Below are 18,409 nucleotides of genomic sequence, written 5' to 3'. Positions count from 1 at the left end.
GCTGTCAGCACTCCAGCCTGCCACTCACCCCAGGACAATTTCAGAGCTTTAAAGAGGCTCTGACAGCACAAAAACTTCAAATATTGAGCAGAAGAAAGACTTCATTGCACCCTGGCCACCTGAATTAAAAACTACTCCTTTCTATGCCCCTTTACTGCTAAACCCACACCAAGAAACCTCCCACTCAAGACTTGCCAGTTCTCTCCCCTTTTCCTTTATCATTCTGCCAGGAAGAGGGAACCTCAGCTCCAAGCCCTCAGGTGTCCCTGTGGCAGCTTCTGACCCCCAGTAGGATGGAGGTACCTGCTGGGGTGCTCCAGAACCCCTGGTGATCCCTGTCAGTGCTCAACCCTGAGCCCACAGAACAACAAGACCTTTCCCTGGAGCTTCAAATGCCAATTTGGAAATTAAACCTTGCTGAACCAAAGGTGAGAACTCACAGGGACTGAAAACCAAATTCCAGGGTTAAACCTTCTGGGTATGAATTTATTATTAATTTTTGTTTTGCTAAGAGCCTTCCTTTTTATTCCTACTGGCACAAAAGAAGTGATTCTTCACCTCACAGTTATCAATGAGTAATTAAGTAACCCCTGTGCCAAGAAGGCCATTTAAATTAAAACATTTTCCATTTGACTTTGTTAGCTGCTAAATGAAGAACAGGAAAAATAGGCTAATTACAGCTATCCTCATCAAGCTCCTACAATAACTCATAACTATACCCATATTTATCATCTTTGTGGTGGACACTTTAACCCCTTGTGGTTGGTAATGAGCATGTCTGCACCAGGGGCTGTAAACTCAACATCTTCTCTCCTCTGGTCCTGCTGGAGTTTTGATTGAAAGTGTGGAAACAGACTCTCCTATTTGTGAAACTATCATTGGGGTATAATCTGTGAGGCTTTCTTATTAGCAGAGGGCTGGACTGGTCTTCAGCACCCTAGGTGAGTCTACCTGTATTTTATTAAAGAGCAACAGCAGCATTACTGCTCAAACGTGGCTTTTTTGGAGCAGAGAGAAGAGGCAGATTGTGATCTCAGATCAACACCAGGGCCTCTGGCTGAGCTGCTCTCAAAGCCTCTCAAGTGAATGATTTAGGGGTGAAAAAATAATCATGGAATGGGTTGGAAGGGAGCTGAAAGATCATCTAGACCCAACCCCCTGCATGGGCAGGGACACCTCCCACCAGCCCAGGCTGCTCCAAGCCCCATCCAACCTGCCCTTCAACACTGCCAGGGATGGGGCAGCCACAGCTTCCCTGGGCAACCTGGGCCAGGCTCTCACCACCCTCACACTCCACAATTCCCTCCTCATGTCTCACCTCAATCTCCCTCTTCCACTTTTCATCCCTTCCCCCTTGTCCTCTCTCTACAAGCCCTTGCAGCAAGAGGACAAATCACCTCGTGCCTCAGTTTCCCCTCCCATGGAAAGCAGATGGGTCAGTCTCAGAGGGTTAAGGCATCACCCACACATCATCCTTCCTTCATCCCACTTCGCCCTGTCCCCACAACCCTCTGCTTATCTGCAGCAAGGATGAGCCCACACTGCAGCCACAGCCAGGTCCTGCCCTGCCAGGGGAGCCCCAAAACACACAACCTGCCCAGAGGAGAGAACAAACCCAGTGCTTACAGCTACCCTGGGATGCTCCAAGCTCCGGGCAGAAGCCAGCAGGTCTCTCCTTGCTTCCCAATGTGCACAGCAAGCATTTCCCTTCATCCTGGAGTTGGGAGTGACCAGGATGACCCAGGAAAGGTGGGCACACCCCGAGTAACCCCCCCACCCTCATTCCTAGCCTCAAAGAGTGGCTGAGCTACATACTTGGACATGGGCACACCGAGCAGGGCTGGTTCCAGCTTCCCCAACTTCTGCCCTGCCCTCCTCTCTTGCCTTAAAGCACCATCAGGCTGCAGAGAGCAGAGCTCAGGCTCTGTTCTGTGTCTGCCTGCAGCTCCCTGGAGCTGAAAACACGTTAGTTTAGCCTTTTTTCCCCCCTGTAACAAGGAGGCAGCACAAAGAAAATACATCCCTCACATCCACGCGCTGACCCAGAATAATCCTGGGGTGGAAAAGCTGGATCCAAATACCCTAGATATGCTGGGGAGAGGCTGGAATGCAGAGGGAGCTGAGCACCAGGAGCTCTGCAGGCTGGTAGTTCCTCCATTCAAACCCTGCTGACTGCAAGGGAGAAAAATCTCTTTGCTGCTGGTTCCTGAAACACTCAAAAAGTGGAGGAGCTGCTGGGATTTTGGGGAGGAAAAGGGCAGGTGCCTGGAGAGCCACAGAAACCCCCTTCCCTGGTGCCTGAACCTGCCCCTCAGCCAGAAACCTGAGGGCTCAAAGGGTGCTGGGGTGTAAAACTGCAGAGTAGGGGGTTTTGGGGGCTAAAATGTTAGTATTTCTCATGCCCAGAGAGCTGTGGTTACAGGAATGATCCTCAGAGCACTGCAGGTCCTCGAAAGGAGAAGCTGCCCTTCCGCAGCTGCAGATTAGAAAACACCAAGGCTCTCTTGCCTCCTGAAAACACCCAACAAGGTGGACTTGGATTTCTGAAGCCTTTATTCCAACCCCTTTCTTTCTCCTCTCCACGAGTGGCTTTTCCTCCCCAGGTGGCTGGATCATTGCTGGGGCTTTGCTGCCTGATGTGAAGGGCCTGGGTCCACTTTGCAGAATATGGGGCAATAAATTAATAATAACAAAAATAACAAAAATAACAATAATAACAATAATAATAATAATAATAATAATAGTCGTAGTAGTAGTAATAGTAATTATAACAATAAATAATAATAATAAATAATGATAATAAACAAAGTAATAATAATAACAATAATAATAACAACCACCACCACCACAACAACAATAATAATAATAATATAAGAATATGGGGGGTGGCTGCCTAGAAAACCACCCAGCTCACAGGCACAAAAAGCTTGTGTCTTTCTGGAGGGATAAACTCTCCCCTGCTAGGCTTTGGGAGCTAAAACAGAAGGAGTTTTTCTGTGCATAATAATAAATAATAATAATAATAAACAAAGTAATAATAACAACAATAATAATAACAACCACCACAACAACAATAATAATAATAATATAAGAATATGGGGGGTGGCTGCCTAGAAAACCACCCAGCTCACAGGCACAAAAAGCTTGTGTCTTTCTGGAGGGATAAACTCTCCCCTGCTAGGCTTTGGGAGCTAAAACAGAAGGAGTTTTTCTGTGCACTGCAAAACCAAGGCCTGTCTTACCTGAAAAACATGGAGTTTCCATGGTCTGTATGCAGAGTGAGATGGTAAATGTGTTGGAATAACAAATTCTTGCCTTCTAACAAATGCACATTCACCTCAATTAAACTGAGGGCTGGGGAGGGGTCAGTCTTTTGAGGCCCCCTGGTCAAAGTCACAGAGACCTGAGCAGAAACCAATCAGTGGCACAAAGATTAGCTGGGGAAGTTTCTTGTAAGACACTAAAAATGTAAAGAGAAAAAAGAGGGGTGTCATCTTGGCACCAAACAACACTGCCTGTGTGGAAATATTCAGAGGAAGGAGAGAAGAAATTTGTGAAATCATGTCATTTTGCTGTTCTGGGAATAAAGGGCACCCAGCCCTGCCCAGGTTTATGAGGCCATTCAGGGCTGATTTATTACTTGAGACCACAGAGACAAAAATCAAGCCATTACAACCTTTTAAAAAGCTTTCTTGCACCCAACTAAAAATATCCATGGCTGACAGATGCAAGCTGTCAATAAGGAATTCAAGAACTCAGTATGAAGAGTGGAAGGAGTGGAAAGTCTTGATAAACATCTCAAATTGGGTCTTACTCAGTGGGAAACAAGTAGTTTATAGTGGTAATTGTAAAAGGCATTTTACACTGAATCAATTAAATGAAAATCTTTTAAACCCTTTTTAAAAAGAGACCTTTTTAAGTTAACAGGTGATTTTAATTGGAACCATGGGACTGGCATCACAGGGGGTGGGGTGGGTTTTTGTGTTGAGGGGGTTTTTTTGGAGGCATTCAATAGAGGGGAAGATCAATACACTTCCATCAGCATCTGAACTCCTAGAGCCTTGCAAGTTGGATAGTGAAACTAAGCAAGAATTGCAGCTTGCTCTGCTTTTTCCTGGCTCTTTTCTAGCAATTAAATCTGTCTCCATCATCCCTCCTTAGTTGTGAAAAGTGAGGGAGAATTTATCTGTACTGGGTTATCTTCTTTTTTAGTCAGGATCTTCTGCCATAACCTAGCATCAAACAACACATCTTTTTAGAGGTAATTTACCTTTAGGGAAGATGTCAAACATGCCAGCTGAGACAATCAGAAGCAGTAGTTGCTCCTGAGCAGCATTTTAGTTTGAAATCCCTTTTCTTCACCATGAGAAAGGATGCTCTGCAGCTCTGGTGGCAGCAGGCAGTGCCTGGGAGCCCCAGGGACTAATGGCAGGAGCAAAAAAACTGCCCTCCAAAGCAAAGTGCACCTTCAGCACTTGCTTCTTAGAGCTGGTGAATTCCTTTGCTCTGTGTTTCACCACATCTAGCCCTGTCTGCCCTGCTGAGCTGCAAGGTGGGATCCAGCAACACCAGCTCCCCACCTGGGAGGAGGGTTGGGAAAAGCAGGGGAGGGAATAACACAGGGGTAAAGACTTGGAACTGGTGCCCTCTGTGCAGCCCCAGGGACAGACATTGGCTGGATTAACTTGTGGATCCTTCCTTACAAAGACAGTTCAGTCTTTTGAGTTTCATCTCCTGAAAGCCAGAGGTCAATGGCCAGTGTATCTCACCCAAACTGGGCCAACTGAGATACAGGGGCAGGCAAGGAGATCCTGCAGGGCTGGGGGAAGGTTTGCAGCCCCTCAGGGAAGGGAAAACATGGGTGGCAGAAAAGGCAGGGGATTCAACACACAGCCTGCCCCTGGGTTCTGCACAACCAGTTCCATGGCAACTCACCCCTCCAACACAAACCACCCCCTCTTTGCTGGAGTTCCCTTTTGCCAGCTTGAAACAGCTGCAGCCCACGGATTTGTGTCCATCAGAGCTCCAACAGAGGGTCCAGAACCAGGGCTGGAGGCTGCCTGCTGGAGAAAAGCAACACAGCAGCCAGGGATAAACTTCCTCTTGCTGCTGGGGGAAGGAGCTGGCAGAGAAAACTCTGGTCCTGACATCAGTTTTACTGGCCAGGGAGACACTCAGGGCAGGGGGAGAAACCTGGGTTTGCTTCCCAGCTTTGGTTGGAAGAAAAATGTCAAAGGGGAGCTGAGAAGTTCCTCAGGGGGGTGAATACACAGAGGGAGAGAGCAAGGGCAGCCTGGCTTGCCAGCTTCATGCAGCCAGTGTCAGCAGCCCCTGGGGTCTTTAGGCCTCCGGGGTGTGGAAGAAAATAAAAGAAAATCCCTGGAGAAATGGCCTGGGTGAATGGTAGGAGGAGTTCAGAGGTGGCAGAGCCCTGGGACAGGGCAGCCCAGCACCTGCCCTCTGTGAGCAGAGGCCAACCAGGCTGAAGACACCCAGTACTGCAGCTGATGGTTTGCTGAGCAGCAGAGTTTGGGTCACAGGAAACCTGACCTCCCCCTCCCCTCCAAATTGTGACACCAGCATGTTCCTCCTGCCTGCTCATCCCCATGGAGCCAAAGCCTCTTTGCACAGAATGACAGGATTCTTGGGAAAAGCCCTCTGAGACCATCCAGTCCAGCCCATGACCTGACACCCCCACATCTCCAGCCCAGGGCACCAAGTGCCACCTCCAGCCTTTCCTGGAGCACCTCCAGGGCTGGTGCCTCCACCACTTCCCTGGGCAGCCCATCCCAAGGTCTGATCACCCTTTCCATAGGAAGTGTTTCCTAATATCCAGCCTAAACCTCCCCTGAAGCAGCTTCAAGCCAGGCCCTCTCATCCTGTCACTGGTTGCCTGGAGAACCCAACCCCACCTGAGCACAACGTCCCTTCAGGTGGCTGGACAGAGTGAGAAGGTCCCAGGAGCTGCCAGGCTTCAGAAACAGCTTTAGCAGGCAGCAAAACACCCCAAACAACAGCCAGGGGTGGCTTGGTAGCCCCCTCCCTAACCCTGCAGTGACTTTCTTGCCCTTGCACACCCAGCATTCCCAAACTGCTGCCTGAGCAGCTCCAGCAACCCAGCAAACACCTTTCACATCCCAGAGGGGAAACTGAGGCAGGGTGAACGACTGCACAGAGGGGAGGAAGCAGCAACCCAGCCTCCACATCCCACCCTTCCTCCACAGAATTGCTGTGCCTCTGCAGTGCACTAAGTGATTAGTCTGTGGCTTCTCTGAGTGTAAAGTTATGGAGTGGGAGATCCAATCCCAGGCACAACTCTGGCTGTGCTACAGCCCTATTTGAAAGGGTAAGTGTTCTGCATCTATTTTTTTCATGCCTGCAACAATCTAGACAAATAGGCTTTTAAATTAAGCAGTGATTTGGAATATAAGTGAGTGCATTTAAGCTGCTAAGAGATGGAAAGATCCTAATGGCTGAAATATTTGTCATATCACAAATAAACTGGCTGGATCGGGAGCTACTAATATAACTAATTTTTACCAAATCCTTCACTGCTCTGTGATAGAAAATGAGGTCAGCACAGGTTGAGGCAACATAAAATGAGCAGCTGCCAGAAGGCAGCACAGAATACTGATAAAGGACTCTGCAGAAACTGCATCTCCTGCCCACAGGAAAAAGGAATCAGTTTGTTCAAATTAAGATACAGCTTTTCCAGAACATCCAGGGTTTTAATGAAAAGGTGCCAATGAATACAGGCTGCCAATGGAGCTGGAATACAAATGCATGCTGAGATATTTCCTCAAAACCTCCTGATCAGCCCCCCCAGATCTGGATTCATCCAGTTTTGCCACATTTTATTTGTCAGGTCTGTGTGAGTTTTGAGAGGCACTTGGGTGTCAGAGAGAGGGCAGGAACCTGCCCCAGGGCAGCTGCTGAGTATCCATGGGATTTCTCCAGCTTCTTGGATTCCTGCAGGGATTTCCAGTTACAGGAGTTCAACCCTGGCTTAATCTGCCCCTCACAAGGAGGCAAAGTGACATGGAGGGCAATTCAGAGGACTTGGCCCACTTTAACCAAGCCCAAAGCCCACAGAGATAGTGTCAGGAACAGCCCTTGCACCTCTAGGGGTCCAGGAACCACAGGAATCAAGAGCAGCCCCCCCAAATCACCCTGTTTCTGCCATGCCCCCTGTAATCCTGCCTACAAGGTGCTCAAAGCTGCCACATCAAGGATAACACACCCAGGGAGGAGAAGCAAGAGCTCAGAGTCAGCAATGCAGGAAGATTTTTAGGCTGCCTCAAACATTTGGGCCCAAGTGGGGTGTAGCCATACCCTGGTTATGGGAGGAAAACCACACAATTCTTCTCATTCTTACCAAAAAAAACCCCAAAAAACCAAAACAAACTAACCAAGAGCACTTTGGAAAGGGAATTCCTTCACTCCTTTACAGACACAAACATCTCATCTTGGAATAAGGAGAGGATTTGGGTTGTAGTAATTGGCCCTTTTCATCTCTAAACCCCAAATGAGTGGGAAAAAAAAGGCAAGTAACTCCCCTGGTCAAATGAGACATGGGGAAACTGAGGCACAAAGTGTCTTCCTGGACACTGAGTATCTTTCCCCCCCAGACAGGACATGGGGGGAGGTTGTAGCTCTTCCAGCTTCCCTTTCAGCAAACTGGGAGTGACTCTAGAGTGGCAAAACCAAGTCAGAGAGTGTGTCCAGTTATTACTTGGGATAGTTTGGGATGACAGGCTCACTCACATAAAATCCCATCTTCCTGGGCCAGGTGAGAGGCTGGTGTCACAGTGAGCTGCTCCCCCAGGATCAATCCAGACAGCCCTGGCAGGGGAACAACAACCACTTGAGAGCCCCAGACATTTTAAAAAGAAGAAGCTGAGGATGGATCAGCCAGAAAACTTCAAGCTGGCTGCATTTCCTAAATGGAATGGGAGAGGGGTTCATATTTGATAACCATTAAATGGTTTAATGAAATAATGATAACCCAGACTCCTGAGCTTGGCCACAATCAATAACTATGAGCTCCAAGCAACAGCATGATCCAAGTTCTGCCATTTTCACAGTGCTCCCCAGCAGGCAGAGTGTGCCACTAGAAATGCAATTGACAGTAAAGTTGCATTAAAACATTCCCATCAAGGGCAATAATAGATTAAAGGCTACTGAGGCCCTGCAGTTGGCTGGTCAATATGCTTTATTTCCTGCATCACCCCCAATTTTGCCACCCTCCCTCAGACTATTAGTGGGAGTCGATTTGCTGTCAATGAGCAGCCCTGGCAAAAGATGCATTAATGCAGGCTCACAAAAGCAGTGTGCATGGCATTATCACTTCACTCCCTTTCAAATTACAGCCTAATGCTGTCTCCAGGCAGCTTGTGAGAGGTTTACACTATGTGCAGTTTGTTGGGATCGGGCTAAATATTTCATGGCTAAAGATGTCAGCAGAGATTTGATGCTGGAAAGAAAATGCTGCCTGGTGGGAAATCATCTGTAGAATGGTTTGGGTTGGAAGGGAGCTGAAAGATGATCCAGATCCAACCCCCTGCATGGGCAGGGACACCTCCCACCAGCCCAGGCTGCTCCAAGCCCCATCCAACCTGCCCTTCAACACTGCCAGGGATGGGGCAGCCACAGCTTCCCTGGGCAACCTGGGCCAGGCTCTCACCACCCTCACACTCCACAATTCCCTCCTCATCTCTCACCTCAATCTCCCCTCCTTCAGTTTTCATCCATTCCCTCACATTGGTGGAAAATCAACAGAGAAGGGATTATGAGGATGATGTAGGATAGTTGAAGAAGAGCAGAAAAACTTGGGGGGAGGAGGGCTGAGCAGAGGACTGCTGGGCACCCCTGTGTCTGCTACTCATAAATCCAGTGATGGGGCAGAGAAAGCTGGGGAGGGACTTTGGACAAGGGTCTGTAGTGACAGGACAAGGAGGAATGGATGAAAACTGGAAGAGGGAGATTGAGGTGAGACATGAGCAGGAAATTCTGCCCCAAACTGGACACAACACTCCAGGTGTGACCTCACCAGTGCTGAGCCCAGGGTCCCTTTCCCTGAGCTGTTTTTAATATTTTCTTGTTGTGCTCTCGTGGTATTTGCAAGGGGACCCTCCTCAACAGAACAAATTTCAGCCTCTTCTGGTGAAATATCAAGTAAAAACCCTCCTTTGAACCTATTCACAACCCTCCCTACAAACCACCTTTCATCCTTTCCTCTAAGACAGGCAACACTGGTCACTGATCTGTCCAGCTGGACTTGACTCAACTGACAGTTCTTTAGGCTTTGAAGTGTTGGGAAGAAGCTGCCCCCAACCACCAGCATTTCAGACCCCCCCTGCATCCAGTGTGGACTCATGAGCTGTTCCCTCAGCAACTCCACACCAAGCAGAGAGCCCTGGGAAAGCTCCTCTGCTCACCACTGTGGCTCCAGTGGGAAGCTGCAACGTGATATTCAAACCAAACTACCAAGGTCCCTTCCAACCCAAACCATCCTGTGATTCCTTTCCTATGTTACCCACCAGATCATTGCAACCTCATGAGACTCTGCAGAGATGAGATCCCAGCAGCTCCTGAGGCCCCTGAGATAAATGAATAAACTCTGCCCTGTCCAGTAAGGCAGGAACTGAAGTTTCTTTCCCTTCTATCCAGGGCAGCAGAACAGAGAAACAAGACCCAGGTGCTTGTCCTTGGCATGAGCCAAAGCAGGGAGGACTGGGGAGGATTCCAGCCTATTCCCCCACCTGAGCCTGATCAAGAAACCCTTGTAACAGAAAAAGAAAAACTCTTTCAGTTTTTCAAGGAAGGAAAAAAATGACTTCAAGTTTTTAAAGAACTGGACAGAGAGGAAATGACTTGAGTTCAAGATCTTCTCAAATTCACCTCAATGGATTAACCACCCATTAACCTAAAACCAGCTCCTCTGCTTTGCACTCAACTCTTTCAGATGTTTTTGTTGCCATCAAGGGGAAAACCTCACCAGTTTGGCACCGTTTTCGTTCATTCACTTCAGCAAACCTGCCTGTGCCCCCGGGCAGGGACCGGTGGGGCTGAGAACCCAGGGCAGCCCCTTCTCTCCCCACCTGGGTCTCACCCTCAGCCTGTACCTCTGCTTATTCACAATTCACACTGTGAAACCTCATCTCGTAGCCTGGAAAAAAACCTCCCAGGTTAAAATCCCAGCTCAGACCCCCCCCCAGGAACATCCTCCTGGGAAACCTCAAACCCTGGTCCTGAAACACCCTCAAACCACCACTTCCCAAACACCCTTTATCATTTAGCATCTACAGCAGTAAAGGCATCGCACACCCTGAACTGGAGACGCTGCTCAGGACGGGATGAAAAGCCTGAGACACTTTTTTGGGGGGGGGATTTAATTCAAACCTGGGGCGGGAGCAACAAACACAAAATCCCCCCCGACCCGAAAGGTCCCGGTTTGCAGCCGCGGTCTGTGCTGCCGCCCTGTGGCCACTGCCCGCTACTGCAGGCACTGCCCGCCCACCCCCTGGACTGCAGAAATGCAATTAAACTCAATCCTAATCATAGAAGCACAGAACGCCCGGCTGGGTTAAATGCTGCTGCTTTGCCTCCTCTATTTGGTGAGAAAGTGTAATTCATGTTTTGCTTATTGTACAGAGGGACAGTCCTGACCGTGTCCCCATCCTGTGCTGGGGTCTCACCCTGTGCTGAGTGGGATAAATTCCTTCACAGCAGCTTGTGTGGGGCTGTTTTCCTTATTCCTGTGCCATTCACTGCTGAGCAAGTGCCTGCACAGTGCCCAGGCCTCCCCTGCTCCTCACACACAGGCTGGGGGGCACAAGAAGCTTGTGGGGGACACAGGAGGTGTTGGGTGTGTTAGTGTTTGTCAGCCCAGATCACCACTGTTGTGATGGAGCTGTGTTTCCAGGAGCTGGCTAAACACCTGCCTGGTGATAAGTACTGAATGCATTCCTTCTTTTGCTGTGTTTGCCCGTGCAGCTTCTGCTTTACCTCTTAACCCAGTTCATCTCAACCCAGGAGTCTTCTCTTTCCCAGCCCAGCAGGAAACGGGGTGGGAGTGATGGATGTCATTCTGCTGCATTTTAGAAAGGCTTTGGGTGCCTTCCCTCGTACTGTGTCCTTCGGGACAAGCTGTCCAGCTGTGTGACAAGCAGGCACACAGAGCCCTGGGTGCAGACCCCGCCGAGCAGAGGGGCCCAAAGGGTTGTAGGGACTGGGTTTGCAATGGGCTGGGAGTCAGGTCACTGGGGCTCCCTCCTTGGCCTCATCAGTTCAGGATTTGCACCAGTTTTTTGCCTACAGGAGGTGAGTGCACCCTTAGTGAGTGTCCCGATGTGCTGATGCCTGGTAGTTTTAAATCCCAGCTCAGACCCCCCCCCAGGAACATCCTCCTGGGAAACCTCAAACCCTGGTCCTGAAACACCCTCAAACCACCACTTCCCAAACACCCTTTATCATTTAGCATCTACAGCAGTAAAGGCATCGCACACCCTGAACTGGAGACGCTGCTCAGGACGGGATGAAAAGCCTGAGACACTTTTTTGGGGGGGGGATTTAATTCAAACCTGGGGCGGGAGCAACAAACACAAAATCCCCCCCGACCCGAAGGTCCCGGTTTGCAGCCGCGGTCTGTGCTGCCGCCCTGTGGCCGCTGCCCGCTACTGCAGGCACTGCCCGCCCACCCCCTGGACTGCAGAAATGCAATTAAACTCAATCCTAATCATAGAAGCACAGAACGCCCGGCTGGGCTAAATGCTGCTGCTTTTCCCCCTCTATTTGGTGAGAAGGTGTCATTAATGTTTTGCTTATAACAGCTCCTGGTCGTGCCCAGGGCAGTGCAGGGAAGGGGGGCACAGGGACAGTCCTGACTGTGTCCCCATCCTGTGTTGGTGGCTTCTTCTCTGGATTATACCTCGAGGTGTTTTTGAATCCCGCAGGCACCATAGGTGGGGTTTTTTTTAATCATCCTTTTACCATCCCAGCGATCCAGAAAGGGATACCTGCAGGGCTCTATGGAACGGTCTAAACACTCTGAGCTGCTCCCATTGTCACCTGCCAACCCACCCACCCCACCAGGGAACGTGGCAGCAACAGGAGCCTCAGGCTGTCAGAGCATCTTGGTTAAACACTCCAGTGAAAAGCTCTCATTTCTTCTCCAATGCTGAGAAAGGTGGTCAACAGAGAGAGAAAAGTGCATCTCTATAAAAAAATCATCAGCATTGAATTGAATATTCTGAAGAATTCCCAGTGGTGGGGGTTGGAAGGGACCCCTGGAGACCATCTAGTCCAACCCCCTGCCAGAGCAGGATCCCCTAGAGCAGATCCCACAGGAACACGTCCAGGTCTGGAATGTCCCCAGGGATGGAGACTCCACAGCCTCCCTGGGCAGCCTGTACCCTCAAAATGAAGGTTTTCCCTCAGTATTTAATAAGCAAGGTGTTTAATGTGATTTTCATGGTCACATTATAGACTTGAAACTGCTGCCCAAAGCCACCTCCCCACCCACCCCAGCAACAACTTCTCCCAACTGAAGATCCAGCCCTGGATCCACCTTCAAGGGACAGACCACCAAGCTCATAAATGCTCCAGGGACCAAAGAGCTGAGTATTTTTTTACTTTATACCTCATCTTTACTGTTGTGGGTCAATGAGAAGCTGCTCTGGAAGATCTCAGCTGAAGATGCTACCAAAGACACTTAAGTACCTAAGAAACATTGTCAACCAAACTACTGGGGCTGTAAATTCTGTAATTGATTTTACTGTGTAACTCTAAAGTGGTTTTGTCCCCAACAAGTTTTGTCCCGTGTCTTCACACAGGGCTTCAGTTTACTACTCAGGCTTCATCAAGCACTTTAATTAGTAATCACCTGGAGGCTGCACTTCAAATCTTTGCTTAGATCTTGATGTTAACTTTAATGATTCCCACTGCTCAGAAAGCACCAAGAAATCAACACACAAACATTGTGATGCCCATTAAATAGTTTTTATTCCTTAGGACATGAATTGCATTTCCACTTGTTTACAGTACTGTAAAGTGCAATGGTTTCATCTCCCCTCCTGTGCACATGTTCAAGTATTTAAAATGCCCAGAAAATGTTTTGTTTTTCTTAAGATTTTTATTTTTTTACAGCAGCTCAGTTATGGAGTTTTTAATCTGGCAAAAAGATACCCAGATGTGCCTACAGGTTTGGGTCCTTCAATCTAACCCCCAACCCGGGGTCCTCCAACACTAACTGCTAGTGGAATGCATTGCCCAGTGTCTTTAGTCCACTTCCTCGATGGTTGGTCCAGAAGAGGCTCCACCAGATGGAGGAGCTCCACCACCAGGGAATCCACCAGGCATCCCTCCAGGCATCCCTCCTGCACTCTGGTACAGCTTGGTGATGATGGGGTTGCACACCTTCTCCAGCTCCTTCTGCTGGTGCTCAAACTCCTCCTTCTCAGCAGTCTGGAAAAGACAAACAGCTCAGTTTCCTGCTCTCCCCAAGCAGACACAAGTCTAAAAAGCTGACTGGGTTTATGCATCTTAAGAAACTGGGTTGTTTTTTCCCCACCCCCACCTTCAGCCCCACCTAGTCATCACACCTGCATTGGGCTAGACCCCAAAGCTCCCTAACACAAGAACCCAAATCACTCCTAGAGCTTCCACTGCTCGAGAAGCAGGACCTAATCTAAGGTTAGCAGATCACACCAAGCTAACCAGCTTCAGTAAGGAGGAGGTGAGAGCTGTGCTTGCAAGCTGAGGTCGCTCAGACATCCAAGGAAGGTACTTGGACCAACACAAGTCTTTCGACTTCTGGTGGAAACTACGAATGGCTTTGGAAACACTTTCATCACAGCAACCAGCAGCTCTGCTCCACCCTCCTGAGCTGTCATCACAGCTCAGACACAAAGTTACCACCGATGGAACACAGAATGTGACATACCTGATTCTTGTCGAGCCAGTTGATGATTTCATTGCATTTGTCCAGGATTTTCTGCTTGTCCTCATCAGAGATCTTGCCCTGGAGCTTCTCATCCTCCACTGTTGCCTTCATGTTGAATGCATAGGACTCCAAGGAGTTCTTAGAAGATACCTTATCACGCTGCTTCTCATCTTCTGCTTTGTATTTCTCTGCTTCCTGAACCATCCTCTCAATGTCTTCCTTGCTCAGCCGGCCTGCAGAACACAGAAGCCTTTCAGACCACTCTTTATCTACTCCAGTTATTGGACAAAATCTCCCTCCCATACTTCTACACGCTTTTGGGCAGGCAGTGAAAGAAACCTGTGAGATGCTCTCATCTTAAACCACTTTATGAGGAAAAAATTCAAGATTACTGCACCAAAAAATAAGGCTGAAGATTATAAGATCAAGATGCAGACAGAATCAAGTTTTCATGAGGGTGGAAAGCAGATTTGTCCAAGCCAAAAAAAACCCAGTCAATATCCTTCCCATCCTTACCCTTGTCGTTTGTGATTGTGATCTTGTTCTCCTTGCCAGTGCTCTTGTCCACAGCAGACACGTTGAGGATGCCATTGGCATCAATATCAAAGGTGACTTCAATCTGAGGGACACCTCTGGGAGCAGGGGGAATACCAGTCAGCTCGAACTTGCCCAGCAAGTTGTTGTCCTTAGTCATAGCACGTTCTCCTTCATAGACCTGGTGAGAAGAAGCAGCAAATTATACCCCATGTTTGAATTTATCAGATGGGAATGGGGTGTGGGTTATGTGAAGTGACATGGTCGCTCAGACATCCAAGGAAGGTACTTGGACCAACACCCGTCTTTCGACTTCTGGTGGAAACTACGAATGGCTTTGGAAACACTTTCATCACAGCAACCAGCTCCTGACTAGCAGCACCTGTCAGCAGTAGGAACTCCAGACCTCTGGCTTGAGATTTACTTAAATATCACCACTGCCAAGTATTGACAAGGGCTTCTGCTTACCTGGATCAACACACCAGGCTGGTTGTCAGAGTAGGTAGTGAAGGTCTGAGTCTGCTTGGTGGGGATGGTGGTGTTGCGTTTGATCAGGACTGTCATGACACCTCCAGCAGTCTCAATACCAAGAGACAGAGGAGTCACATCCAGCAGCAGCAGATCCTGTACGTTCTCAGACTTGTCTCCAGAGAGAATAGCAGCCTGAACAGCTGGGGAAGAGAAAACACAAGTGTTAGGAGCTGTGCACCACCCCAACTGCACCCTGTAGCTAAGTCCATGGCTCGCTCAGACATCCAAGGAAGGTTTTGGCCATCATAAGTAGACCCTCCCATACTTCTACACGCTTTTGGGCAGGCAGTGAAAGAAACCTGTGAGATGCTCTCATCTTAAACCACTTTATGAGGAAAAAATTCAAGATTACTGCACCAAAAAATAAGGCTGAAGATTATAAGATCAAGATGCAGACAGAATCAAGTTTTCATGAGGGTGGAAAGCAGATTTGTCCAAGCCAAAAAAAACCCAGTCAATATCCTTCCCATCCTTACCCTTGTCGTTTGTGATTGTGATCTTGTTCTCCTTGCCAGTGCTCTTGTCCACAGCAGACACGTTGAGGATGCCATTGGCATCAATATCAAAGGTGACTTCAATCTGAGGGACACCTCTGGGAGCAGGGGGAATACCAGTCAGCTCGAACTTGCCCAGCAAGTTGTTGTCCTTAGTCATAGCACGTTCTCCTTCATAGACCTGGTGAGAAGAAGCAGCAAATTATACCCCATGTTTGAATTTATCAGATGGGAATGGGGTGTGGGTTATGTGAAGTGACATGGTCGCTCAGACATCCAAGGAAGGTACTTGGACCAACACCCGTCTTTCGACTTCTGGTGGAAACTACGAATGGCTTTGGAAACACTTTCATCACAGCAACCAGCTCCTGACTAGCAGCACCTGTCAGCAGTAGGAACTCCAGACCTCTGGCTTGAGATTTACTTAAATATCACCACTGCCAAGTATTGACAAGGGCTTCTGCTTACCTGGATCAACACACCAGGCTGGTTGTCAGAGTAGGTAGTGAAGGTCTGAGTCTGCTTGGTGGGGATGGTGGTGTTGCGTTTGATCAGGACTGTCATGACACCTCCAGCAGTCTCAATACCAAGAGACAGAGGAGTCACATCCAGCAGCAGCAGATCCTGTACGTTCTCAGACTTGTCTCCAGAGAGAATAGCAGCCTGAACAGCTGGGGAAGAGAAAACACAAGTGTTAGGAGCTGTGCACCACCCCAACTGCACCCTGTAGCTAAGTCCATGGCTCGCTCAGACATCCAAGGAAGGTTTTGGCCATCATAAGTAGACTTCTGGTGGAAACTACGAATGGCTTTGGAACCTGATTCATCACTGCAAGTCCAAGTTAAGCTTCACACTACTTTGAAAAGCTTTACTGATTCAGTAAAGGGGGCCCTCGGATAGCACGAAACTTGCCAGGCCCAACACCCAGGTGATGTGAACTTTTGTCTCACCTGCACCGTAAGCCACAGCTTCATCAGGGTTGATGCTCTTGTTCAGCTCTTTGCCATTGAAAAAATCCTGCAGCAACTTCTGAATCTTGGGGATCCGAGTAGACCCACCAACCAACACAATATCATGGATCTGCGACTTGTCCAGCTTGGCATCCCTCAGAGCCTTCTCCACAGGATCCAGGGTACCCCGGAACAGGTCGGCGTTCAGCTCCTCAAAGCGAGCTCTGGTGATGGAGGTGTAGAAGTCAATCCCCTCATAGAGAGAATCAATCTCGATGCTGGCCTGGGTGGAGGAGGACAGGGTCCTCTTGGCACGCTCGCAGGCCGTGCGCAGGCGCCGCACCGCCCTCTTGTTCTCACTGATGTCCTTCTTGTGCTTGCGCTTGAACTCCGCGATGAAGTGGTTGACCATGCGGTTGTCAAAGTCTTCTCCACCCAAGTGAGTGTCACCCGCAGTGGATTTCACCTCAAAAATGCCATCTTCAATCGTCAGAATGGACACATCAAAGGTGCCACCTCCCAGGTCGAAGATCAGAACGTTCCTCTCAGCACCAACCTGGAACAAGACATTCAATTTCCATCATGCAGTTCATCACCAAACCACTAGTTGAGCAGGTTCACCAGCACCAGTCACCCCATACATACCTTTTTGTCCAGCCCATAAGCTATTGCAGCAGCTGTTGGCTCATTGATAATTCTCAGCACGTTGAGCCCTGCAATGGTTCCAGCATCTTTTGTAGCCTGACGCTGAGAGTCATTGAAATAGGCTGGCACGGTCACCACAGCATTAGTGACAGTCTGAAAAAGCGAAACAACTCAGTTAGGTCTTAACTCCTCACAGAGCTACCCATCCCATTCCACTCAAATCCTAAACCTCACCTTTCCAAGATATGCTTCTGCAATTTCCTTCATTTTGGTTAAAACCATGGAAGAAATTTCTTCTGGGTAGAAGCTCTTGGTCTCACCCTTGTACTCCACCTGCACCTTTGGTCTGCCAGCATCATTCACCACAGTGAAAGGCCAGTGCTTCATATCAGACTGGACAACTGAATCATCAAATCTACGCCCAATCAACCGCTTTGCATCTGCAAAAATAGTAATAATATTAATCATAATAAATACGCTTATTCAAAAGACAGGATGTAAAATTTCCCCTCAAGTACAACTCACAATATGACAAAAACTACACTCAGTGTGAGGTTACTGCTGAGGTTTGTGTCTGTTATCACCAATCACATCTGTACCCACTACAATGCTACAGCTGCTGCACCATAAACCACAGTCTAAGACACTTACGTCAAGGTCATTAACACCAAGTGCCAAGAACAACCTGAAGCAAGACTAGTTTCTAACTGCAAGGTATAAACTTTCTCAGTGTAATTTTATTAGTCACACAACTGTATTACTCATAACAAGTTAGTTTTCATGTCCAAAAGGAAGCTTAACCCTGCTATTAGTAATTCTTTTAACCAGGGAACATGTCCCACTAGCGTGCTTAACTCCTGCCCAGGAAGCACACAGATATTCCAGCCTTACCAAAAACTGTGTTGGTTGGATTCATGGCCACTTGGTTCTTTGCAGCATCTCCAATCAACCTCTCTGTGTCTGTGAAGGCCACGTAGCTCGGCGTGGTCCTGTTCCCCTGGTCGTTGGCAATGATCTCCACCTTCCCATGCTGGAACACCCCAACACAGGAGTAGGTGGTGCCAAGATCAATTCCGACTGCTGGTCCTTTCGACATTTTGCCTAAAAAAAAACAAAACAACAAAAAAAGTCTGCGTATTAGAAATGTAAAATTTAACGTGGGTAAAAATGTTTTTATTGTTAAGACCCGGTTTTCCCAGCTTCTTGGTGTAACAGGAAGTTCTAAAGGATCCCCGGCCACGTGGTTTGGCCCAGGATTGGACTACAACTCCCAGCACGCCCCGCGCGAGGGGAGGGGGAGGAGTCACGTGGCC

The 18,409-nt window shown here is 48.6% G+C and overlaps 1 protein-coding gene across 2 annotated transcripts; it reads right to left on the bottom strand.

The window, feature by feature from the left end:
* Positions 1-12,980: 12,980 nt before the first annotated feature.
* HSPA8 (heat shock 70kDa protein 8) lies at positions 12,981-18,195 on the bottom strand. 2 transcript variants are annotated; one of them, XM_009995021.1, is made up of 8 exons: positions 17,988-18,195; positions 17,331-17,536; positions 17,097-17,249; positions 16,452-17,007; positions 15,970-16,172; positions 15,484-15,682; positions 13,943-14,175; positions 12,981-13,464 (listed from the first exon to the last, which is right to left on the bottom strand). In XM_009995021.1, the coding sequence occupies exons 1-8, from the start codon at positions 18,190-18,192 to the stop codon at positions 13,279-13,281; spliced, it is 1,941 nt and encodes a 646-aa protein (XP_009993323.1). In that variant the 5' UTR covers positions 18,193-18,195; the 3' UTR covers positions 12,981-13,278. The 2 variants fall into 2 exon arrangements, with proteins under 2 accessions (XP_009993323.1, XP_009993324.1); XM_009995022.1 differs by lacking the exon at positions 13,943-14,175 and having other exon boundaries at positions 12,984-13,373; positions 15,619-15,682.
* Positions 18,196-18,409: the final 214 nt, after the last annotated feature.

Source organism: Chaetura pelagica, unplaced genomic scaffold (assembly GCF_000747805.2).
Source record: "Chaetura pelagica isolate M959 unplaced genomic scaffold, ChaPel_1.0 scaffold113, whole genome shotgun sequence".
Taxonomy (NCBI): Eukaryota; Metazoa; Chordata; class Aves; order Apodiformes; family Apodidae; genus Chaetura; species Chaetura pelagica.
The sequence above is the reverse complement of the archived record's forward strand: the minus strand, read 5'-3'. Positions and strand labels throughout refer to the sequence as shown.